The following is a 26,987-nucleotide window of genomic DNA, read 5'->3' on the forward strand; positions in this document are numbered from 1 at the left end:
ATGGCAGCCGCCGGCGATGCCGGCCTCGACGTGGCGGCGGTGGAAAGTTTCCTAGAGAGGCACCCGGAGCTGGTGGAGAAGTGGCTGCAGAGGAAGAACTCGCTCCCTAAAGCGCCTGCCGTCCCTGCCGCCCCGGCCGGCGGCCCGTCGGAGGAGCGGCGGAGCAGCGACGGCCCCGGCGGCAGCTGGGGGAGCGCGGGCGGCCCCGGCGGTCCCGGCCCCGGCCCCGGCCCCGGGGGGCTGCAGCGCCGAGCGTCCCAGAAGGAGCTGCGGAAGAGCTTCGCCCGCTCCAAAGCCATCCACGTCAACCTCACCTACGACGAGCATGTGCACGCCCGGGCGCAGGAGCCGCTGAGCAGCGTGCGGCGGCGGGCGCTGCTGCGGAAGGCCAGCTCCTTGCCCCCCACCACCGCGCACATCCTCAGCGCCCTGCTGGAGTCCCGCGTCAGCCTGCCCCAGTACCCCCCCACCGCCCTGGACTACAAGCGCTACCTCAAGGAGCACAACGAGCGACAGTTCTTCCTGGAACTGGTCAAGGACATCTCCAATGACCTGGACCTCACCAGCCTCAGCTACAAGATCCTCATCTTCGTCTGCCTCATGGTGGACGCGGACCGGGGATCCCTCTTCCTCGTGGAGGGGACCTCCGCCGGCAAGAAGACCCTGGTGTCCAAGTTCTTCGACGTGCACGCCGGCACCCCGCTGCTGCCCTGCGGCTCCACCGAGGACAGCAACGAGGTGCAGGTGCCCTGGGGCAAGGGCATCATCGGCTACGTGGCGGAGCACGGAGAGACGGTCAACATTCCCGACGCCTACCAGGTAGGAGCCGGGCGGGCTCCCCCGGGCCGGGGCGCGGACCGAGGAGCCCCCATGGCTTGGCCCTGCCTCCCCCGGGTGTCCCTCCCTCCCTCCCGCAGCCCTGCCCGGGGTGGCCCGGCCGGGAATGGCGCGGTGGGCGCGGGGAGAGTGCCGGGGAACGCCGGCGACAGCGGGAGGGAAGCCCCGCCTGGGTGGCCGATGGGGCTGAAGGGGCCCTACAGTGGCACAGCAGTGCTCTAGATTTCGCAGGAGCGACAGGCGCTTCATGTGTTTCTAAAGCATGTTTTGGAACCGGCTGAAGAAAAGTTAAAAGAAATGCTCGTGACAGTCCCAATGATGGTGTTATTAAATTTCTGTCTCAATGATCCCTGGCTCTTGGCTGCTGAAAAAGTCTCTTTGCTTTTAAGAGATCATATATTTTCACCTTTGCATATGCCCACTCAGCCCTACATGGTACGTGTTCTCAAACGCATTCCTAACAGTGTCCTGTTATTCTCCAGCAAAGACTTTCCCCACCATTTACTTCTTTAGAGGCTTCAGTGTGAATTGTGAAAATGCAGTTCTGGCTTCAAGGCAGGTATTGACCCCTGGCTTCAGCAGAGACAGACGAGCCTTTGCCCAAATGTGTCAATGTAGAGCAGAGCCTTCAGTTTCCTGGCTTGAAATTTACCTCTCTTTCGGGGGTCTGTTGCTAGTGTTTATTTGTGTAAGACACTATCAGCAATTGGAGGTTCTTGAGAAAAAGAAGAACCAAAAAGTGACACGTTTTCTCAGTTAGGATCTTGGTAAGCTTGAGAAAGGTGGCAGATGTATGTCTCGAAGAATTTTAGTAATAAACATTGTCCAGTGTCCTGTTTTAATCTACAATAATAACAAAAACAATAAACATTAAAAAGCTGATGATGCTTTACAGCGTACTACAAGGAAGAAACTTGAAAAATAAGATTTGGGTATTTTTGCTTTTTAAATACAGAAGAAGAACCAGGCTACATGTATTTGGGGCTGAATATTTATTTGTCAAGCAGTATTTGAAAAATACTAGGCACCTCACAGATCCAGACTGACAGAGGTTCTCAACCCACAGATTTCAAAGGGAATGGTAAAAATGCTCAGACTAAAATGAGTACTGGATCACCTTTGAAAAAAATTCAGCTGGCTTTCTTCCTTTCTTTTTTTCCCCTTCTCTGCATTATACACTTTTTCTTGCAATCTGATTTTGTTATTTCACTTGTAGAACTGTGCAATTCCCAGAATATCTGCTGTTGTAGGTGAAGCAGTATGTTCTCAATACTCTCACCTTGCTAAACAGATAAAGGATATCTAAGTTTGGCTAGGAAGGAACTTGATCCCTCCTTTTAAGCTCTGGATAGCTCCAGGCACCTTTTTTTTGGAGGTGAGAATGCCACTGAAAGGGCATTGCTTTCTAGTCCTACGGACGTATATTGTTTTATTTTTAATTTTTTTCTTCAGTGTTTGTTCACTTTGTGTTCACTTCCCTGTGAAAAAGTCCAGCTCCTTTGAAAAGTTTATTTTCTGTTTCATCCACAGAGAAAAGTGAAAAGCAATCCATCCAGTTGCCATTCCCAGTGCTATTTATGTTATACTTTTGTCTGGCTCTTATTCAAAATCAATTTAAATATTATAAATAATACAGTTCATTGTATCTTTAAGCCCTAAGTACATTAGTTGCAGTAGATGGGCAAGTTCTAATCCAAGTCCATCCTGTAATTACATCAAATGCAGCTTCTCCACTTTCAGTAGAGCTACTTTGATTTACTTTAGCGCAAATGAAACTTAAGACCTTCCAACAGTAATAAAAGTTTTGTTGGATAATAAAACAGGGCCCTGCTTTCAGTCATGCTTTTGAGTTAGTGCAGTTTATCTTTTCTTACTTGGCAAGGATATGTACCATTGTGCCTCATCAAAAGGAGGCATTTCTAACTGAATGGTCTAAAGAGCTCTGTGGAAGCCCAGGTACCTGTGTGTGAAGAGGTGACAGCTGTTCCATTTCAGGTCGCTGTAGTGCTCACAATGGAGCACTTAAAAAATTAATAAATGTGATAATATTATTTTCTGCCACTGGTGATGAAAGTGTTTAATCAACTGTCACATAAAAAACCAGCACCACCAGGAAACTGTCAGGTGGAGCTGAAAAAAAGGGGTGACAGAAGAGCACCATTTTTTGTCCATTGAAGAAGGTTTCTACACTGATGCTGTTTGGCAAGAAAAGGCCTTGCACAAGGTCAGAGGAACTTCTAGATTAATTTAAACTTCTTTTTCTTTCTTTTTCAAATTAACAAACTTATTTAAAATAGGTAAACATACTTGCATATCATCAATTACTTAGTTTACTGTACTGGGAAATTTATTATTATTCAAGCATCTCTGTTTTCTCAGAGCCTGATCAAATACCATTTGGAATTCTACCACTGAGTACAAATTGGGTTGCCTGCTTGCACTGTCAGCTATGACTGACATTAATGGTACTTCAGTGCAATCAACATTACAATTAAATGCTGTCATGTCTTGTGTTCCATGCAGGCAGTCCCCTGTGCCCGTCAGCCTGATTGTTTCAGGGAGTATTTGTAAACGACTGCTTGTGGCATTATCAGAGACAGCATACTATTTCAATTACACATTTATTCTTCTAAAAAGAAAAAATACAAAATATTATTAGATGGGGCTTTTCCACAATCCAGGTGATTGTTAGTGTTGTTGAGTGGGACTTTCAAAATCTGCTCATGTGAAGAATTTTTCTTAATTCAATAAACATACTTAGATACAAGGTTTGGAATTAATATCACATATTGAGGACTATATAATAATCACTTATTTTAATAATAAACAAGGACCATATAAGATCTCACTGTAGTTTAATTGATGAAGTTCAGCCTTGACTGAATTAACTTTTGGAGGCTCACAGCAATAGAGAATTCAACAAATAATTTATGGAAAGGTTTAGAGAGAGGAATGTCACATAATTGATTCAAAAGTTGCACAATTTCATTCATGGCATTAAAAGTTTTATTTATTGCATTGCAAAGTTGTTTGATGAAAGTGAATTTATAATTTTAGCTGCAACATGCATGATCTGATATGCAAGTGTTAGCAGTACAGAGAATTTGAGAAAAGGAAAGCAATTAGATACTTTCTTTCATTTTCATTTTGAAGCCAATCTAAAACTGTTTCTCCAGAAATTAATCCAGTTGAATTGTAAATCAAACTTTCAGTCACTTTAAGTTCTAAAATAAGGCCTTGGACGCTCCCATATGTAAATTCTGGGAAGTATTTTTGAGTCCTTTTTCATATGGGAATAATGAACTATATCTTGAGCACACATGTTGGAAGAAGAGTCAGATCTTACTGGCATGGAAATTTGGGGTCTAAATGTCCATTGAGGCTCCTTTTGGCACAGAATAGATGTAGCTTCCATCATAATATATATAGAGACTATTAAGCCCATTTTAAGTACACAGACAGAGACCATTACTTGTAGTTCTTGGAAGCTGTTTTCAAATTTAAAATTTTTTCCCATTTGAAGCTGTGGATTTTTTCCTGTCATCCATTCTTCTCACAGGACATCCATGATGTTCAGCTGAAATTACTGATAATTTAAATTTTGTTCCATCTCTTAAAGCATTATTTAAATAATAAACATTTTAGATTGCAAGTAATGTTTGGTTATTGTTATACCATTAGCTGTGCAAAAATTAGGAAACAATTTAATAGCATCCCAAATCTTTCTAAGTAGTGGAAAAAATATTACCCTCTAGAATAGTAAGCATATATCAGAAAGTGGTGAAATATGTGTTCTGCCATTTTCCAGTGTCAGCAGAATAAAGTTTCTGCACATTTTATGTTAACTTTGGAATTTTAAAAGTAGCTTTAAAAGACAGAAGACAAAAATGGCTTACCAGATGGATGTTTTAATAAAGCATGTAGCAAAGTGGAGAAATATTAAATGGAGTCACGCTAACACATGAGTTTTGTAAGTCAGAGAAAGTGCTGTGAAATATGACCAATTATTTTTCAATATAGCTCAAGTCCTCAAAAATAAAATATAACCACATTACTGCAACTGAAATCAAGGAAAGTAAAACACAAATTGAGCTCTCTTTGTACAGGATGTTCCTGTTAGCTCTTTCAAGCTTAAGCCAAGCGTAACATAGTTAATGCACACACAGCCCTTTGCAGCAGGTTTTAAACATCCTCCAATACCTGGGTACAGACATGGGTGTTGTCTTTTTCAAGCCCTCCTGGTGAGCTCTGAGCATTCAGTGTATCCTGCTGTGCCAGAACAGCATCACAGAGATGCTGCTCAGAGATGCAAACCTCTGAGCCTGGGAGGCCCATGTGGGGCTGCAGAAGGTCAGAAGAGGCATGAGGCACGTTTCCTTACACAGGGCAGCTGTTTGCCATCAGCAGTGTGAACAGCAGATCTCTCTCCGTTTCTAAGAGCAGTTAGAACACTAAAACCCCAGTGCCGGGGAGGTTCAGCTCTGCACTTCCTTCTACTCAGCAGCATTGGACAGTGGCACCAACAGCTCAACAAATTTCAGTGTTGGCTTTTAGCAGGAGAGAGGTTGCTCTTAAGAGAGCAAAGATTGTAAGACCTAGCAAGCAGAATACACAGTGTTTTTTAATATTTCCATATAATATAGAAAAAAGATAAAAAACAGGTTTTCTTTGCTGTACATTAAATATGCTGTACATTAAATATGATTGGAAAGTACCATGGGGAAGGCAGGAAATAACTGCAATAGTAAAAACAAAGATGCTCTGATGTGCTTTGCATAAAAGGACACTCCAGCCCATCATGCAAAATTTAGGAAAACTTGAAATTCTAAGTCCATAAATTGGTGAGGGGGTGTTGAAGTCATCCCTGTGTCTGCAGCCCACTGGCTGTGAATGTGACCTTCATCCTTCATGCCACAGTGGTGCTGGCCTGGGAGAGTGGGATCTTTCTACAGGAGGCAGGTCCTGGGAAGGAGAGGCAGAGAGCCCTCAGGGCAGCAGCTGAGGATGTCCTCACCTCCTGTCACCTCCCTCAATCCATAGGTCTTCTTCTCCAGGAGCAGTTTCTGACTGATGTGTTCAACATCCTAAGACCTCCCCAGGTCACACCACCACGACTCTCTGGAGATGCCCACCAGGGGCAGGAGCTGCTGGCTGACACCAGGGACACAAAACAGCAAAGGCTCAGTTGTTTCATGTCCCTGTGCTGCTGCTGAGGATCGCCAGGACAGACAGGCTGTGCAGTGCAGTGTACACTGCTGGTGGCAGCCCTCAGGCATGGTGAGGAGTCACACCTTCCCTCCACACTTGTGTGAGCAGGTGAGGCTGCCTCCCCTACCAGGCAGGCAGTGGCCTGGCCCCAGGGTTGCTGTCATTACTCTGTGGATCCTCACTGGCTGCTTGCTGCCCCAGGTGTGCTCACCGTGCATCTGATGCTGAGACATTTGGGATGAGCAGTAGGTGGCCCAGCAGTGGCTGTGCTCAGGGTGCCCAGTTGGGGCTTCTTTGTCACAAGTGTCTGCACTAGTCCCCAGCTCTCCCTCCTGCAACAGGTCCCTGGGCTGCTGGCTCTGCAGAGCTTTGGCAGGAAAAACTTTTTGGAGAGCTGGGGTGGTTTTCCTTTTGGTAAGCTGATAGACATTAACTGGTTTATTGCTCACCTGACCCATCTGTCTGAAGAGTACAGATGTTCTCAGATTTTTTTTTTGCCTCAGACATTCTAGAATGTCTTTGTAGAACAGATGTAAAATTGGTGACATTCTGTACCCTTTAGTTCCTCATGAGAAAGTAGTAGATATATTTGATGAAAGCAGGTCAGTGACAATGAGAAAAAACTGCAGGATTTGGCCCTTCAGATTTTAGCTGAGCTCCTGTTACAAGCACAAGATTGACTAAAGCTGTAGTTTTGCGTGGTAAATGATTTTGGTATTCTGCTTGATTGGCATTCAATTTTCAAAACAAATGGATATTTCATTTTGGTTATTTACAGTTATATGCTACTGCATAGCTTTTCTATAGAATAACAAATTTAAGAAGTATACAAGTTATGCAAGTTAATTTGTTTTACTTTTCTAAAATAACCCTATTGGCAAACTATGAAAAATAAATGAAAGTAACAGCTCAGTAGTTGTGTGCTAACAGGGCAGCAGCAGCTCTGTGCAGCTTCACGTCTCTAGAGTGTCATAGAGCATTTCAAAATGAGTGCTGCTTTGTCACAATAAGACTGCAGCTGTAACACTTGAAACTGTGTTGCCCACCTGAGTAACCTCCAGCAGGTGCTAGGTTTAAACCCATACACAGATTTCTCTTGAAACACCTAGGAGTCTTGTTGGTTTCCTTGCTCAGAGGAGTATTAGCTTTCTAAAGACACGTGTGTGTACATGTCTTGTATAAAGAATCATTAATATTTAGGAGGTCAGCACGAAGCCCTGTCCCAAAGAAATGCTGGAACAAGATGGGAACATGGGCATGGTTATAGCTGGAGCCCAGTGGGGCATCAGTCAGGGCTGGTACAGGAGAGGAAAGAGAACCACCACAGATGTCATCTGTAAATATTGAAAATTAGAGGAAAAATATTTTTCTTGGTAAACAATTTATTTAATAATGATACAATCAGACTGGAAGTGCACAGAATCTGCTGTACATAGGGCCACAGCTTGACTCACTGTCGTGCTATTGGTGATCTCTCTGGAGTTTGTTTTGAAGGAAGAAAACAAAATCCCTATGTGATGGATCTAGCTAATGTCCTACAGAGGAATATTTTCTGACCCCTACTGCTGAGCAGTTCAGACTATTGAAGCATGAGCAGTAATTATGCTTATTATCTAGGCACTCATGTTTGCAGACTTGCTAATGCTTATAAAGTCTTTTCTTCCTGTTTAAGACAGGATTTTTTCCACATTAATTTTGTGCAAGTCATAATTAAACAAACGTGCATTGTTGCTAATGTCCATTGTCAAACTAATAACTGAAACAGTGCTCAGAAAGAGGGCTCATAAGTCATATGAGACACTCCCACCAATCAAACTAAAAAAAGCCCCAAACTCCTGACATACGCAGAGGAAAAAAACACCGAAAAAGTTTTAGTATTGTTGTAAATCAACACTTTTTCCTTTTTTACAAAGTAAGCTACTGTATAAATTCATACTGGTCTTCGTTTTTTAAATCTGGAACTTAAATGTTTTGGAAATCAATGTTCTCTCCTTTTATAAAAATTGTTTTGGGATTAAAGAAATAGGAGTTGGCTGAGCTGTTTCATGTGTCCTATCTGTTGTAATTTTTTTTTTTTTACTATAAGAAATATTGCTGTCACTGTATAAATAGTCACAATATAACTGGACTGTGCTTGTTTACTTGGGAGAATCAGGTTTGCAATGCTGCTGCCTGGTACTAGTTTGTTCTGCTGCCTTTGTCTCTGGGGATTTAGGGATTTTGGGGGAGATGACAGGAATAACTTCAGCAGTCCTTACATGGAAGTCTTGTCAGAGATTGCTTTATTGCTTGTGTTTTGTGTGAGAGTTTCTTGTCTACAAGGTTTCCCCTTATCTCCTTTAGTGGTTTATTGCTTGGGTTTTGTTTCCTGTTTATGCACAATATAATCTGCACCATATGTGATTTTTTAGAAAAGTGTATCTAGAACAGACTGCGTGCCCTATTTTTTTATTTGTATTTAGCTTTTTTTTATGTTATGCTTTGAATCGAGATAACTTGCTGTCTTTTAGATTGCTCATTTAGCTTTCTTGCTCTTTTTTCTTTCTAAAAAAGCTTATGTATTACACTTACAGGAAGTGGGATTAGGAAAGTGAATCAAGTTATGAAATCTTCCAACTTCAATTTCTTTATTTTTATAAAGGTTCTTGGAGGATGGCTTTCTATAACTTCACTCAAACTTGTCTATCCCAAGCAGTTTGGTACTCCAGTAATACTCAGGTGTTAACAATGCTGTCATAATCCTTATAATAGTTATTTTTGATGCAACTTAATCAGGAACTAAAATACAGTATAATCCAGGAAATTTTGATGCAAGTTTGTGTGCCTTTTTTTAAATAGAGCCCTTTCTAAAAAAAAAAAAAAAAAAAACCAACCAAAAAAAACAAAGCAAAAAAATGGTGCTGTAAATGGTAAAACAGAATGGGCCAGGCCTGTTAATGGAGTATTTTTTGTAGTGTTCTCTTCTGTCATGAAAAGATTTTAAAAGTGTTTTCAAATAATAAAATCAAAAATATCTTTCTCTTTTAGCTGTCAGTTTTGGCTGAGGCATTTGGTGCATTTCACTAGATTAAACACTTTTCCTTAGATACCGAAGAAAGAGGAAGTGGCTTTGTCATGAAGACTTAATTCCTGGAAATGTTATCAAGCAGGTTTCATCCTCCATTATAATATTTGATTCTTAGCTAACTTGGGTTAGGGTTATACTTTTTTCTTTTGTTCTAATTCATGGTAATAATGCTTATATAAAATTTACTGGTTTTGATAAGGTTATAAAGACATGTTTTCAAGTTCTAAGAGTTATCCTATGTTAAAAAACCAGAAAAACACAGTGAAACTTTTATGTTTGCTAACAATGTATGAGCTACCAACTTTAAATGAAAATCAACACCAAAAGGCAGTTGGTGAAACTGCTCAGAAGCCAAAACTTTAGCTGAAAGTTGAGATTCTGATAATATACAATTGTAGAACCCTAATGGAAACATAAACCTCTCTGTACCTTAATCTGGTCTTCTACAGATTAAAACCGTGAAGTTATTTATCTGTTCTCATTCACTGGCAATCTTCAAATATATCCAAAAACCCAGGACTCCATTGTTCCTGAGCAGGTAACTGGATTACCAGCACTTGGATGGATGGATCAAGCTCACTGTCTTCTATGTCTTTACTTCATTCACCTTTCACAGGGCAACACTGACAGTCAATAAATATCCCTAAAGCTAGGATAGGGTTTGTCCTACAGAGTAACTTTTCCTTGATGGCACATGTGAAATTCCAGTTAAAAATGCCTCAGCCTTCACATTTTTAATATCTCTGTGTAGAAAACTCATTATATAGAACCAAAGCAGTATTCAGTAATTCTTTAAACAGCTAGTGGAAGACTTTAATCCATGAGTGTTCTTGCATAAAAATACTGTAAGTACAATTACAATTATGGTGAAGTCTCACTCTCAAAAGCTTTTATCTAGTCTGCCCCTGATTTTTGAATATATGTTTTAATTGTAAAAAACTTAAAAGCAAGGGCTGCATTGCTGTCATAAACACTGGTACTCCTTACTACCCAGGAGCCTGGTGCAAATGAGGACCCTGTTGTGTTGCAGGCTGTTCCAACATGTGGGATAATACAGTTTATATCTCAAAATGTTTGCAGTCTAACAGAGCTTCTTTCTGATTTACCAGCTTTGTTGTCAGCTGCTAAACAGGCCTCCTTGCTCAAGGTTACCACCCTGTGAGGAGAGTGGGGTATAAATATTGTCCATTCTTGGCCATCACAGTTCTCACCTGGGCATTAAAGTCTCTACTGGTACTGTTAAACTCAGTAAAACCACTCTCTTAGATCCTGCCATGTATGTCCTATTATGACAGTAACTGATGAAAGAAGGGATGTGGGGATAAGTGGTTTGGAACATAATGCAGGCAGGTCATCCAGTCACTGTTTTCTGTGCATATTTCATGGTTCAACAATATCAATGTTGCCAGGAACAGCATTTTATTTTGTTCACTTATGTGTCTCTCCTCATCACTTATTCAAATGTCACCCAAATGAAATTCTGGAATACTTTTCCACAAAAGAGTAGGGGTAGGTTCACTTCACATCTTGATGATTCTCAGCTTTTACCAAGTTACTGAGTTTTTTGTCAATAATGCCTTATTTTTCCAATTAAGCACATTAACCTACTTAGACTGCTGTACCTTTAGTTTCGGCTCCAGGACGTAATACCCTTCTGCTAAAGGTCATCCAGTTCTCCAGCATCAGAGGATATAATCTGATATCCTGCTTCCTCCTGGTGTACAGGCTCCAGGGAGAGAGACAAACAGAAAATTTCCATGATCTGCCTGAAAAGAGAAGCACAGCAGCAGGAATGAGCTGTACATTAAAGGGCATACCAACACTCTTCAGGCTGCTCATCCCCCTGGTGTCTCCAGAGAGGAACAGTGGCTCCACAGCTGGTCATTACATCTGTTGCTAACACTGCCAGCTGTACAGTGTGTGTGTCATTCAGACAGGTTCACCAGCCCCTGTCCTGTGTGCCACCACACCCTGTTGATCAAACAGTACTTCTCATGTTAATCTTGAGGCCTGCTGAAAAGGCAATGACTACATAGAACACATGCATGCAGTGTATTCAGATGAGAAAATGTCATCTCACTTTTGGTATGACCAACAGCTGGTTTTGTTTTTCAGCTCAACTGCCCCTGAAGGTTTGCTTTTTTTGTAAGGCCCGCTAGGTGTCAATCAACAACAGAACCACTACAGGCACACTGTTGTTGTTTCAGTGTTCTCCCCATGTACTTTGATTTGCTTGGTACAAAATTAGTAGAGCAGGCACTGTGTCTTCAGTAGCACAAAGTATCTTATCAATATTTCAGCAACAGCAACTAATTCCAAATACTAGTTCAGACATTACCAAGAAGTACTGGAAGGAATATTTAATTTATTCATTAGTGAAGCCCACTGTGTGATAATTGCACTGCATTTTCCTTTTTTTCTGTTGTAGAAGAACCGTATCTTTCTAGGCAGGATTCTCTATTATGCAGAACAGTTCAGCTTCTACTGAAGTTGATATAAAAGTGTTTAGAAGCATTTGGAAAGATCACAAGATCAGGCAGATCTGCACCCTTGATGCTGTTATTAAAAAACATCCATCATGGGAGTTCTGGCTCTCCCAAAGAAGTTGTTGGGTACATTTGGTATTAATTCCTTCAGGCTGAGATGTTGGAAAATGTGCAATAAGTAATAAAGTAGCCAAATGTATATGTTAATTTTTATAATGGGTAAAAATAGAGCATTTCTAAATCATGTCTCAGAGTGAAAAGACTATTTCTATAGCATCCAAAATTTACAACAAGGAAATAGAAATAGATAAAAATTTGTTGAGGAAAAAAATTGTCAGTTTTTAGTATCAGTAAAAAATTACTGAATTGCTCATCACAATCAAATTAAGGATGGTGTGGATTGTTTTCATGACTTGAGACAAATATAAGGCATTATTTCACAGCCAATATTGATTAAACTTTTAAAAACAAAAAGTTGTGCCTAATTTTGTTCAACGGCTTAGTTCTCTTATGTTAGGAGAGTCTGAGCTGGCTTTAACTATTGCCTGCAGCACAATGCTAACTTCACCCTTAGGAAGGGTGAACAGAGGAACAGAGCTGCTGCCAGTGAAAAGCAGTAATTTCCTCTCTGGCTGATAGAAGAGCTGTTGAAGACTATGCTCCACCAAGATGAACAAAAGTGATGTCAGCACTACCTCTTAAGTTTTCATTCTCCTTTGAGTTGCTTTATGATCTGCAATTTGGGCTTTACTGTTCCAGAGAATGGATTGCTGCACAGTGCCTTTTTTGAACAGGGACATTCCTGTACTTAGTTTTCCAGAAAGAGCTGAGGTTTTGACTGCATTTCTTTGAGCACGTATTTGTACTGGATCCAGTCCACATAACCAGTCATACTTGAACAGACAGAAATGGGGCATAAATAGTCTCCATTTACTTGAGAGCGACATTGTGAGCATCTACAGAATATGGGTGTGAAATGGCAGCAGGGCCTAGCAGAAGTGTGTGTGTATGGTCACATTACTAATGGCAGATATCAGTCTGTGCTGACACTCTTCTAACTGAGGTAGAAATGTGGGACTTCAGTGAATGTGATTGTGTAATGGTAAATTTGTACTGATCTCCTGAGAAAAGTGAGGAAAAACAGCTAATAAAGAATGGGCTGATAAGAGAGAAGCAACAGCCTAATGCTACTGAAAAGTACCATATCAGACATTGAGAAAAGTACTTTGCTGTCTGAAGAAAGCTTAGATATATGAAATGTATGTCAATGTACCCTTATTTCCTTTTGAAGGATCGACGCTTTAATGATGAGATTGACAAACTGACTGGATATAAGACAAAGTCACTCTTGTGCATGCCCATAAGAAACAGTGATGGAGAGATTATTGGTGTTGCCCAAGCAATAAATAAGACTCCAGGAGGTGCCCCTTTTTCTGATGATGATGAAAAGGTAAGGTTACCTTTACTTTTGCATGCTTTCTAATTTTTTTCTCTAACTCAGTAGACTTGTCTAAAGAGACTTAATCTAAATTAGTAAATGGAACATGATTTGTATTATGCACTTCTGGAAGTGCATAACAAAGTGTACAATTTTGTTGTTTACAATAGAAAATGAAATACAAATAAGAAAGAAAAAAGAAAATAGAAAATCTGTTCCGTAAATGTCTGAGTTCCTCTGTTAATCTTATGCAGACCTTTTTTCTGTAGTAGACCTTAGTAGGAAGTCTTTTTTATTTTTGAAAACTTAACCTGTAAGAATTAGTTTGGGGGGAAATTATCACAGAGATACTCCTAAGTTTGCTGACTCTAAAAATCAAGATCTTCTTTCAGTACTTTCCATGGGATAAATAAATGCCTGTAGCATATGCAAAAGAAATTTTATTTTAGAGGAAATTATGCATATACAAATCTGTTATTCCAAAATATTTGAGACTTGCCAATACTTAAAGAAAAAGAGGATGGGAAGGAACGGCAGGCATATATATCTCAGGTGGAATTTGGAGAGTAAAGTAAGCTCAAAAGGCAGGAAAGTAGAAGTATCTGCAAGGAAGAAATTTGAATTAAAGACAGGGGTCTTTGCTGCTGATGAAGGCAAATGTATTCAGCTGACCTTAGAGGGAAAATGTGCAGAAAGTCAAAATGTGACTGGGGAAGAGAATGGTAGAGGGCAGCAAACTGGGGAGGAACAGAACTGCAACTCTGTCAGCCCAGGAGAGAGAAATGGAATCTCCTTTAAGTACGTAATAGGGAACTACTCTACTGTATTGAAATAGTGTTGAATCTCATTTCTGTGGAAGTGTAGTTAGAAGCAGACTTTTCCTCCAAAAAGCTCTTTATATTGATTCAAATGCAGTTAACGTTATACACCCTTTTTAAAACAATAAAAATAATTAACTTTTGGTTTTTATTCTGCAGGGTGTTTGTGTAAGGTGTTTGTGTAACTGATTTAGCATAGTGATTTAGATTGAATTAACTAACTTTAAATATAACTCTCAATTTTCAGATAGTACTTTATCTGAAGTTATCCAGTACTTCTTAAATTCCTTCTTTAGAAGCTATCTAAACTTGTGTAACCATAGGTTGCTTCTGAGTTACTTTTGATTCTTGAGAATCTTGGATGTTGAATATTGATTTATTAGCAATGTATGCCTCAATCGGTAACTAAATGCAAATTAAATCTTCCCTGAATAGGGGTTTTCAGTACTTGTAAAGAGAATTTTATTTAAAATACAGCTTTTAACATGGATCCTACATTTGGTTATCATACATTCAACCAGCAAAACAACTGTGTATATTTGAATTGTATATTACATTAATATTCTAATGTATGAGTATCTGATGCTGAGGCATTTGCTTCCATTCAGTGACTACTAAATATTATCTAAAAATTAGCAAATTGCCCATACTGTGTCGTCTTTATTTTGTTCTCAGTAATTTAGATCACTGTTAGAGTTATAAACCTGTATGTTAGAACCCTTCAAGAATATATTGAATGGGTTCTGACATGTAGATTTTATGGAAAAATAAATGAGAACATAACCATCATTTTGCCTTGTAATAGATCTTGGATTTAATGAGGCTTGGCAGTCCAAGTGCTGTTATTTCAAAACCCATGCTTTAAAGTTTTTTCACTCAGTTGGTAACATAGAAAGCATGATATATCTCTGGGAAGCAAGAGAGCACATACTTTCAGGACAACTGCCTTGCAGGATTAGCAAACAGATATTTTTAACCAAAATATCAACATAGATGTTTGTGATGAAAGTAGGCAGGTGAAAACTGAGAAACCCTCTTCAGAGTAAGAAAAGAAAACTTTGGAAGCCTGGGTATTGAGGTGGCTTGTGCAGAAAGTCTGATGAGTAGCTGGCAAAAGACCTATATGCAGCTTTATGTTGATGTTACAGTTTCTGACAATCAGAAGCTTCAGAATGGTTAGCAAATGCAAATGTAAATTAGCAGTCTTTTTCCTACCCCTGAAAACCTCTCTGAGAAATGTAAGTATCATTTGAGTCTGGCTTTTGTTTGCAAGTGTCATTCCTCTTTTAGTATTGTGTGAAGCAATTAAAATAATCTGTTGGAGTTTTTTTATAAAATGACAAGACTATATTGTCTAATGAAATGTCTCTTGGCAGCACTGCTGTCTCGAGTCAATAGGAAACAAAGACTTATGTTTTCAATTAGAATTAAGTAGATGCTAGCATCATTTTTATGTACTCTTAGTTGTTTTCAGGAATTTAATAGCAAATAAAATATTTAAGGTTTGAGGAGTTTTTAGTGCTCTCAAGCTGTAACCAAGTTTATATTTTGCAGTATCTAAAATGGAGTATTATATTGCAAAGTTCTTCTGGTTTTGTTTCTCAGGGCAAATTCTCAGGGTTTTCTTTTACGTGTCTGACCACAGTGTTAAAAGCACAACACTAAGAACAAATGGAAGTGAATTTTCCACATTTAATATTGTTTCCCACTGCCAAATTTCTTTTTTCCTTTTGGTGTTAGGGATGTTTTAACCAATTCATTGTTTAAGTGCAAAATTAGATGACGGCCACAGGCATGAGAGAAAGATGCTCAGAGTCACAATGTATTTTGTCACCCCAGCATCAGTGGCTCAGTTGAACAGACTGATTTTGGAGATTTTCAGTTTGATACAAACGATATTAGAATACCTTATTACCCATAATAGTCATCACTATTACACTATCTTGTGTAATTGGTAACTTTTTGGAAAAATAGCACTTTTACATGTATTTTGCAAATGAAGAGACCTGTTCGTTTGCACAGACAAAGAGTAGAGAGATAAAAGCCCTGAACCCTTGGAAAGAACTGTGCACCCAACATGCATTCCCTGGACTGGGCTGAAGATTCACTGAGGGGTATGTGCTGTTTGCTGGTGAGTCATACATGTTCCAGGACTGCTGAGAAAAGCCTAACAAGACTTTGACAGTCTGTGGTTTCGATCATTGTCTGCCCTTTGGAGTCTTCTGAAACTCAGTGCCAAAACAAATCTAGTTCTCCATCAGAGAGGCTTAACAAACAGCAACAGCAGCTCCATGGTCACTTAAATTGGCATCCTGTTCTCTCTGCCTCTGACATCCTCCTCCTCTGAGAGAAGTGAATTGACTGCAGGGAAAGTACCCAGGGCTGCCATCTCGAGTTAAACCCTGCTGGCTTTGCTGAAAACCAGTAGTCTGAATGCAGTGAGACCTGGGAGGGGGAAGTAAAAACTGGATTTGTTGTCTGTGCTCTGTGGGTACTTTTATTAAGTATATATGTCTATAGAGTACAGGATTTAACTGATGTGTATTTGGTTTGTGGGGGCTTGAAGACAAGTGTTCTCATGCTCAAACATTTTATTTCTCACATTCCTAATAGAAGCCTTGTGATTCTGAATTTTCCAATTTATTGTGCCCTTCTTGGTCCATAGTCATTAAAGCTTAAATATATCCTACATCAGGTCTACCATAGTGATGAATGATTTCCAGGGACTTTGCTGTACCTGCTAATTCATTTTCTGTGAGTTTTTCCATGATGAGCTTACAGTCACGCTGGCAGATAGCAATTTTAAAGTCAGTAAGGACCATTCCTTCATCTTAGGGAAGTAATCAACTGTAAATAAAACTACTAGGAAAGGAAGTGATCCAGAACAGGCAAGCATCTCTTGCTTGCTGTGAAAATGATAACTCCAGCTCTTTGAATGTGGGGAATTTACAAAAAAAAAAAGCACCTGAAAATAATTGATGGATCCACTACAAAGGAACAAATGAGAAACAAATTAGATAAAGAAATTTTTTTTGTATGTTCTATATATGGAAGTATGTCACAACCTCCTGCTAATACCTGCCTTGGTTCTCTTGCTTGGCAGTGACACTCCAAAATCTATTATTTAAAAATGGCATAATCCTCAAAGGTATCATATGGCCCATATGTCACGTATCTCCCAGTGCAAGAGACAAATCTGCTGAAAGAAGACTGAAAATAACGAAGACATTTGAAGGATGAAGGTGCTGAAGCACCACAGCTATCTGGGAAAACTCTAATGGTCTATTAGGCACACTTCTAGAAAAGTACATGCTACACAAACCCAAATTAAAATAAATCACAGTAACTGAACTGTCTTGCTGAGGGAGTTTAAAGCAATTTGCCACTAGGATATTTGCTTTATCAAGGCAGCTTAACACCACTGGTTTGCAACCAACAGCACAAAACTACTGCCATGACAGACATTGGCACGGACTTCTTTCAGTCTTGTATACATTCAGTCACACTTTCAAGTTAAGCTGGAAGTCTAGATTTCTTTTTAATTACAGAACTTGAAACATACTCAAAACTTAAAAACCTCCCTATATCATTACCTCTGTTTTGAGACTGGTGGTTAATATTTGAATTGGGCATCTTTATCTCTGAGGTATGAAAACCTGTCTAAGATGTGTTGCAGGGACATTTCAGGGAACCATATATTTTTCCAAATATAAATGTGTATTTTCCTAGACTTGTGGGATGCTTTGTTTCTGTGTGTTTATGGTACATTTTACACTAAACTCTTGATACTTGCTTGATGCCTCCAGACGTTATCATAAAACAAATAAACAAATGGTCAGATTTAGTGTCAGGAAGGGTTTCCTCTATAGAACAGCTCAAGACAAATTGTGATGGGTTTTTTTATGGGGACTGGAGTTTTGTTCTTACCTTCCTTACTCTATTATACAAGACATCTGGATTCTTCCTGCAATTGCCAGCAGGAATCTGAACCTGTTGGTTCTTCCCATATTGCCTGTGCTTGTATCTTCTTAATTAATATGGAGAGACTTGAATAAATAAGAGCTCTTATCTGTAAGCCTTGACTGTCATTTGGCTAATATTTGTAGTATTTGACTCAGAGCTCACTAAACTAGACTAAAGAATCTCTGCTGACTTAATGGGCTTTTTAAAATCAAACCTCAGTTCCTTTCTAACATAGGAACATTTTATTAATGCAGACCCCCAAGTCTATTTATGAAGCTTCAATTCATCCATGTCAGATCACTGAAAAGAGATTGGTTAAGGAGCAGTTTTGGCTCCTATTGCTTCTGCTGGAGGAGACAGGTTCACAGTCGACTATGCTGCTTTCCTTCATGCTTTTTTCAGTCACATTATCAAAAATTACTTTTACTAATTATATCCGTCTAAGAAAAAAATCCAGAGGAGTGATGAGGATAACTCATATATTCAGAGACATGAATTATGAAGCATTCAGTAGTACCTTCAGACTAAATCTTATTAAGAGAAATGTTGGGTGTTCCTGCAGATTCTGAAGCATAGAAATAGCCCTGGAGCTTGTGTTCTGTTTTCTCCTCTTGTTAGTATTCACAAGGCATTGCAGCAGGAGAAGGAGTCCAGATCTCTTCTGGTCAAACACAAGCACAACTTCTCAGGAAGACTGGAAATGCAACCCAATGCCATGATCATGGAAGCCTTTGTGCAGCCATACTACATTATTCAATCAGAAGGGAATAAATTTTTCAACAGGAAGCCTAAAAGCTAAGAATTCTGCAGTTCTGATGGTAACTCTCAGATACCTTAGTAACTAGAAAGGGTGATGTTAGTACATTTTTTTATTAATAGATTTTCCACTTCAAAGCTTGGAATACCAAACAACAATAATACAAAGGCTCGGGAGGATCAGAATTTTGTTTTATACATCTGTCATAAAAAAAGAAAGAAAGCCTGTGGGTCTTGAAAGCCATGATGTGTACTTGTGTTACAGTGTAACACCTAGGTACCGTCTATATAAGGAATTGATTAGAAAATCAGATTTTGTTGTTTGTTTGATGGTTTGTTTCAGGTTTTTTTTTTTTTTCTGGAGAAAACCCTGTACTTCCATTACCTAAGGAATAAAGTTTTTACTTCCAGATGTCTTTCTTTTCTTGGCAAAACTCTCTGAAACCAAGTAAATTATTTTGATCAGATGGCTTATTAAAAAAATCTTGTTTGCTTGAAGTGAAATCTGCACTGGGGCCTTGTTACAGAAGCATGTAAGAGGAAACCTTTGTGGTCAACAGCTGGTGAAACCTTTATTTCTGACAGTAACTGGAGATGTGCCCTGTGGGCTGGATGGGAGGACTTGGTCCCTAGTGAAGTGTTTTCTGAACTTCTGTCAGTCTATTCAGTTCTCCCTAGCTGTTCTTCATAATAACTTCAAGGCTTGATATACTTTTAGAAAATAGCATTTTGCATCTCCTGTGAATTGCCTATCTTTCCTGAAGCAGAATGAAATGTTCATACAGCAGTTCCTGCCATCAAAAGTATTTCCCCCTGGAATAGAGATGCAGAGCCTATCTGTAGCTATAGGTTACATGATGAGATATTGGAAACTTCTTAGCAAATAATTTTGCTAAAAATTAAGTCAACCTCTGACCTTCAGCAAGTTAATACAGGCTTTAATAAGAAACTGTAATTAAAACAGAATTGTTGTTCTAGCACTGATTCACAGTATCCCCTTGAGCGAATCACTTTACAGTAATCTCTGTTCTGAAACATAATTCTAAAAATGGCATTAGGTCATTCCATATGTGTTATCAGATTTTCAATTTTAAGTATTCTTACTTTATCATAAGGAAATAATCTTCCATTTTTGACTCAGTCTGAGCTTTTGAAGCCTTGTTGACTACTTGCTTTGCAAGTAGCATCCCTTATTCAAACAGATGTGTTAAAAAACACCAAAACAATTTTAAAAAATCCATTTCAGCAGTTTGTTTAATAGTTCCAGCTTTGCTTATAATATTTCACATCTCTGTTCCAGCTTTACCTATAGTGTTTCTCTCTCCCATGAAAATTGTGCCACCCTGCTGTCTTTTGTTTGCAAAAGTGTAGCTGCTCTTTAACTGGCAAACTCCTGACTGTACATTAGAAGGAATTCAGCCTTCATCTATGCTATCTTAGCAATTGTCCACCTGAGAAATTCCTGTTTGCATCCCAGCACCTGGAGTATGTAAGCACAACATAGCTGTAATGTCTGTTAGGAGGATACAGCAATGTGTCTCCCCTATATCTGGGAAATGGCTGTTTAAATCTGTGGCCACAAATGAATAAAACTCTTGTCCTTGTCTTTCATGGGATCTTTCTCTGTCAGCAGCTGAAAGCAAATGCCTGGATTGAGGCAAGCATGGGATGGTATTTCTCTCATGTAGCCCAACAGTGTACTGTTATTTGCAGCTCAGGATCAGACATGGTATCTGTGTATTTAATACCGCCCCAAGGATTTTCTGCTTAGGAATTTATTCCAGCATTTCTTGAAGCAGGAAAAGTTATAAATTTCACAATATCCTGCACATTGTATGAAGAACTGCCATGTGACTTTAATTAATTTAATGTTATTCCTTCTTGTTTTGCTTTTAGTGAACAGAGTGAAAAGTCATTCCCTATTCATTTTCCTACCATTTTTTTTTCCCTAAAAATCTTCACCAGTTCCTACCTGGTGCAGCAGTTTTTTCTGTAGTCATCTGTGTGCTTTGGCAGGAAGGGTGCCTGCTCCCCAAAACCCCTGGTCAGTGCCTCTTCACTGCTCTCACCATTGGTACTTTTCATGTCTGGAAAAACAGAAGACATTTGAACCAATTTTTTGTACACTTGAGCCTGATAAAACATCAACTGCGCTTTTCTTAGCATTTTAAAACTACCTTTTAGTTATGCCCAGAACTGTTTCTGAAAGCCTGGGCATGTCTTCATTGCTTCTGTTGTCACCTTGCTGTCACTGCATTACCATGAAAAAAATTTTTTGTTTGTCCCTTAACTAGCTAGTTCATTTTGCTGATTGTTAGTTTTAGCAAAAACTGTGTCTTTTCATATGAAAGATTCCATAGCTCCCTGAATCACTGAGAATGCTGTGCTTTTAATTCAAGAAAGCCCAACCTACAACAAAGCATGAAAAATTAGTTACCAGTAAAATTAGTCAACAAGATTAAGAGTTACTGGGCAGCCAGATTACATGTTCTAGACTGGAGCTCACTCAAATTATGAAAGCTGAAGGAATTTAACCATTAATGATAATAATTTGGCATCTCTTGCATAGCTGGCAAGAATTAAACTAGGGTTAAAACAATTTTATGATGATTTTTGTGCTTGAAATGTTGGAACCGTAAGAGAATTGAGCCACATTGTTCATAACTGTGCATGGTGGTCAGAAATTTCATGCAGTAAATTATTCAGTGCACTTCAGGTAACCCTTAACAGGTTTATTGAACTGTACTTAGAAAAATATTTCCTGTGAACAGCATGGTGAGAGAGGTGGGACACCAGGAAGAATGGTTCATTTAAAAGTGTTTTGTGAAAGCTCTGAGTAGGACCCTTAATTGTTAATTTGGTCTCTGGGAAACCTTATTACTTAGAATAATTATTCACATACATTATTAGTGAAACAAAACAATATTTATATTGACAGCTATTAAAGCTAAAGCCTTTGGACTAAATTTGACATAGATTTAACCTTAAATTAATTTGCTGGCAACTTGCTGTCCCTGTGATAGAATGGGTAAAAACAAACCTTGCTCTTTTCTGGTTTTTTGGGGTGGGTTTGTGTTGAGTTTTGGGGTTTTTTTGCAAGAAAAAGCTTTTGCTTTATGAAAACAGACTGGCATTTTGCAAAGCCGGTGTCATGGTTACAAAGCAAATTCATTGATAATAGCTCTCCAGAGTTGTGGCATGATTTTAGTGCCAAGCAGCGATGGGCTTGTGGACATCCAAGAGCTGAGGATGTCCTAGGTGATGTGATGAGTGTCAGTGGGATATCTCAGGACAGCAGGGCCACATGTTGTGGTCTGAGCTGGAGCAGCCCTGCAGACTTGCCCCACTGAGCAAACAGCTGTGAATATGGAACTGCTCCCTACTGAGGAGAGGAGGCTTTGAAAGGGGGAAGCTTGCCAAGACATGTTACCATAAACACAATCTGAATTTTCTTTTTCTGTCACCCCAAGTAGAAAATATAGCTAGTGGGGGCCTTTGTACTTCCTTCTGTGCTTGAATCCCAAAGGCTGGTAATCTGCTCTAGCCTAGGATTTCAGGGCTTCTTCAACTCAAATTATAAAGTCATGAGCTTTTAATCCTGAATGTCCAGAAATTTTGATTTTTAGTAGTGGCAAAGTTTGTTGCTACCCTAGTGGGCATGCACAGCAGCTGAAATGTCACCTCTATAATACAGCTGTTTGAAGGGTAAACTCTGATCCCTAGTCTCTTAAACAATATAAAATAATTCTGAACGTCAAGAAGTTGGTAAAATTAGAGCAGTGAAGATGTGGATGACTTACAAAAGCTGAAGTCTGCCTGCAGAAGTATTAAACCAGCAGACTGAGGAGAAGGTTCTCACTAACAAATTAGAGAAACTGCATTTAACCTACATTTTGGAAAAACATACATGTTTTTATAGAGACTGTAGTTTGGCCTATAAGTGGAGAAATTACTTCTAGTTTTGTGTCATTTTATTAACATCTGACCACTGGGTGATGAACTCAGTAGTTGCTGCCAGACCAAGCAGTTCATATAGAAATGGAAAGCATTTTATTTTTCTGAATTGGATTTTGGAAATCACTGCACCTAGGAAGCAGAGACCATTCCAGTGGGATATGAAAAGCCACTATAAAAGCCTATGGGAATGAGCTTGAGCATTTTATGTGTTCATCTATCAGTTTGAATTGTTGCATTAATGCTTACTTTTGGAAGAATAAAGAGGTGGGGGTTGTTGGTTGGTTGGGGTTTTTTTTCCCCCTCAACCTATTACAGCTTTTAACATTCTTTAAAAATTAAAATTATAATTTAAAAATTAAATTCCATTCTCAGAGTAGGAGTGGTGAGAAACTTATTTGATAAGCCTCTGTGTATAAGGAGGATTCAATAAAATGAATATGAAAATGAGTTCCACTGGGTAAGTACTCTGTGATCATGTTCCTCACTGATGTCATACTTCAGTACTATGTCCTCAATATTAAAACAAAATACTTCAATTATTGTTTCATCAGGTACTTAGACTTTCTTCTAATGAAAACTGAACTAGAGATAATTAATCAGAATTGATTCTAATTTAATTTTATTATAATATGCATGGCCTTCTGTTTTGCATCTGCTGTCAGTTTTGTGGATTTTATTAGAATAGATACGTCAAGTCAGATACTAAGATCTATTTTTGCTTATATAAAAAGATTAAATGTTTGATGCCTGTAGTAGAATGTGATGCTGGAGCAGGAAGCATCTAACTGTTAAAACAGTATCTCATGAATATTTTTAAACAGAACCTGCTTTTTTGGCATAGTTGCTGTACTTCTGATGGGAAGTTACAGTGAGACTTTATATAAATATAATTGTGAGCACTTGAATATAACTGTGAATCATGAAAGTGAATATCGGGAACAATAACCAGAACATTGTGTATCTGGATGTATCTTTTACAATGGCAGAGTTACAACAGCAGAACTGTGTTAGGTTTTTTGCTTTAATGGAATTATTTTGCATTTCCTTTTCTCTCAATATTTTAATTTTGTGAGTTGATTCTGCTTTTCTTGGAAGAGAGAGGTCTCTGCAGCAACTGCTGTGAGTATCCACTGCCATACTTAATGGCATGGTTATAATTCTCCTGTTAGTATGGCAGTGGGATTACTGAATTAATACTCAAATCTGTGGTCTTGTGATTGTACTTTTGCAGTAACCAAAGCTGTATGTTGATACTTTCATTTGTCACAGAAAAAAAAAAAAAACTAACCAGGAACGGGCTGATTGTTAAATAGCATTTAGAAGCACAAGCAGGGATTCAGAAAGTGTTAGCTCTTTAAGACAGGTTTTTGCAGCAGGGAGAGAGGGAGTGGAGGCAGGAACGGACAGGGCTGAGGGAGTGAAAAGCTGTGGCACACCCAGGCTGAGGACACAGCCCAAGTGATGGGAAGCATCCTGCACTCCTGTGCTTGAGGCTCGCACTCGTGTGCTACCAGAAAAGGGTCTCACCCCCTCTAGTGGCTTGCATTCCTCTCTGGTGGTGATAATACTACAAATTTAAGTGAGCACGTATAGCTAGAGTACGGGCTCCCAAAGATAAAGGGCGACTCTCCTATAGCTTCATGTTTCTGCCTTTTTTTTTTTTTTTGTACACTTTTAGCACGGCAGCATGCTTTGTAAGTGTTAATTAAGCATAAACCGAGTTAGCCATCCTTATGGTGGCTCTGCCATTGGGACAGACGCTGACTCCGTGTGAGTGCGGGCCGGTTCTAGGCCGGCCAGGCTCCCAAAGCCGTTCGCGGCCCTCACACCATCCCCGCTCTTTGCCCCGCGGGCCCGGCGCTGTCCGAGCCGCGCCGCCTGCACAGCGCCACCCAGCGGCCGCCGGGCACCACGGCAGCAGCCGCCGCCTCGGGCTCCTGGTCCCTTTTAGTATCTCTAAGTGCCGCTGAACCTCAGCAACTCGTACTTCTGAGCCCAACTCCTGCCTAGGAGAGCCTCCTCATGGCTGCCTTAAATGCCGAACGAACGATGTTTTCTGTTTCTTTGTCCTGGCTTTGCTGTGTAGCCTCAGACCTTGTTTGCCTCCCACTTTTCAGCTTTCCTCTGAGGCTGACAAGATGATGAGACTTCAAGTGTGCTTCAGGTATCATCACTCAAAAATAGTCTTATGGCTACCTGATCTGAGAAATGGCTTGCACTCAATAGCTGTCTACCTGTTCGTCCATAAAGTTATCCAGCATCTCTGTATGTACTGGTGCTTCAGTACAGCAGTATCATCAATGGTTAAAAATTGAACAACATTTCCTTTTGTTAAATGCTGAAAATGGCTGAACATTTTCCGACAGAGTATTTTTTCAGTGACTTATAGCTTCATCACATTTTAGATGTTTAAGGTGAATGCATTTTTTCCTCTGTAAGAAACTCCTTTGAATTTTTCCTATTTTCTTTTACTCTATTTAACTTTTTTTTCTTAAACTGTTTTTGAAAATATTTTCTTTGACCAGCTATTGCACATTGGTCACTGGCAGAGCTGAGAAAGAAACCACAACTGACTGTTTACTTCTATGTGTCGTGGCTACTGGGCCTAATCTTCTCTTCCATTTAAAAGAGAGAAAAAAATTGTATGCTGACTATATTCTGAGTGAGATGGTGACATTGAAGGCAGCATAACTGCAGCTATCATGAGGAAAAGTGAATTGTTGAATTTGGTTAAAGGACATGAAGAACTCAGTGTAATTGCTGAGTAGACAGCTGAGTATTTGGAGACAAGTAAAGCTACTCTACCCAGGTGTTTAAGGACAGTCCCTTGGAGCAGTGAGGGATGGTGACCTGCCAGGTCAGTCTGGGGAGAGGCTTTAAAGGCACTCCAGGCTTTTAGGCTGCATTTGTTTGCAGTGCGTGTTGCAGGGCAGCAGGAATATGCCCTGCAGTGCTTGTGGGGCCCCGTGTGCTGCTGTGCACAAGTGACACTGCTCAGCCACCAGTGAGACCGTGTGACACTGCTGGTGGTGCGGAGACTGCCTGCCAGCCACATGCATGAAAGCAGATAAAATCAGAAATACTCCTGTGCTCTGGAGCCTCCTTTCCCCTATCAATATGGATTTGGTTTTTGGCTTTCCATGGATCTGCACAGGGGTAAAAGTGGATAGATGGGGAGGGAAGGAGCAGCAGTGCCAATGCCAGAAAAGGCTACTTGTTAGACCAGCAGCTGTGAGAAACAGGAGACTGGAAAAGTGGGTGTAGGGGGATTTTTGGGTTTTTTTCCCCCCAGTGGTTTGGTGGAGGGAGGACTGGGTTTTTCATTAGGTTTGTTTTGTTCTTGTTTTTTTTTCGCCAGCATATGAAATCAGATTTAAAGTTACAAATTAAAAATTAGTTGTTTTCAGAACCGATAAAGTCTTTGCAGCAAGCTTTTTATTTATAAAATGCCTTAGGCAATTTGAATGAGGATATGGAGTTCTTTGATTCTTTGCATTTGATAGTACTGCACCATCTATTGGTCTTTCTCAGTGAAATCAATTTATGCTTTGAGTTCAGTTCCTAAAAACACCATAAAATTCCCTGTGACACAGGTACTGGTAAAAATTTCATCATGAAAAAGTAGCAAGAACAAATCCCATTTACAAGACTGTGTAGTATTTCAGGGCAATTGACAGGCAGGCCTCCAGAATTCAGCCACTCTTTCTTGGGCTTTTCTAGTTCCATGAATAAAGAAAATACTTTCCTTATAGAAGTAGTGAATTTCTTACTATTCAAAAATAGTACCTAATGAATTAAAGACATTTTTTATTTTGATAAATATTAGATAAATTAATTGCTTCATAAGAAGAGATGAAGTTAAAAATAATAATTTTGAAGCAAGAATAAACTAAAAAAGAAGACAGAAAAGATGGAAAAATGAGTGGGTGTAAAACTGAACAAGACTGAATGCATATCAAAAGATACTCTAAACTAAGAATTATAGTTTCTCAAGCAGATAAGAAAAATGGGGTATTAGGAAAACATTTAAACTCATGGAAAAGAAATAAAAGCAGAAGGAGAGAAAATATGGACAAATGTGCAGTGAACTGAATTTGAATTTTTTTGTCGTACTTCTACTCAGCTTTAAGCAGGGGTGTGTGACCCAGGGCACTTCCCTGATCAGACAGCCTTGCCTTGGTGAGTATTCAGTGCTTGATGAATGTCAACTTGTGCAGTCCAAAATTATGGAGACAAAAAAAGAGGAAACCTACTCAAACCCTAATTTAATCAAAGAAGACTTTTCTATTCTTGCACTTTTTATTAAAATATCTATGAGGGGTGCATAGATGCTCTTCCATTCTGTATGACGAATAGAAATAGTTTTCCTACTATTTCTTCACCTTAAAGACAAGATATCCTTACTCAGTTTATGATGTATTTTGACCTCTGGTACTACAGAATCAAGCTAAATTAAC

At 39.4% G+C, this 26,987-nt stretch overlaps 1 protein-coding gene across 1 annotated transcript in view; it reads left to right on the forward strand.

The window, feature by feature from the left end:
- Nucleotides 1-26,987, forward strand: part of PDE11A (phosphodiesterase 11A) — a 104,325-nt gene continuing 77,338 nt past the window's right edge. Inside the window, exons 1-2 of the mRNA XM_054277864.1 lie at nt 1-819; nt 12,890-13,048. Of these exons, the coding sequence (XP_054133839.1) occupies nt 1-819; nt 12,890-13,048 (978 nt within the window). The remainder of the gene's footprint in view (nt 820-12,889; nt 13,049-26,987) is intronic.

This window comes from Melozone crissalis, unplaced genomic scaffold (genome assembly GCF_028551555.1).
Source record: "Melozone crissalis strain CALT ecotype California unplaced genomic scaffold, PUWL_Pcris_2 ptg000023l_1, whole genome shotgun sequence".
Classification (NCBI taxonomy): Eukaryota; Metazoa; Chordata; class Aves; order Passeriformes; family Passerellidae; genus Melozone; species Melozone crissalis.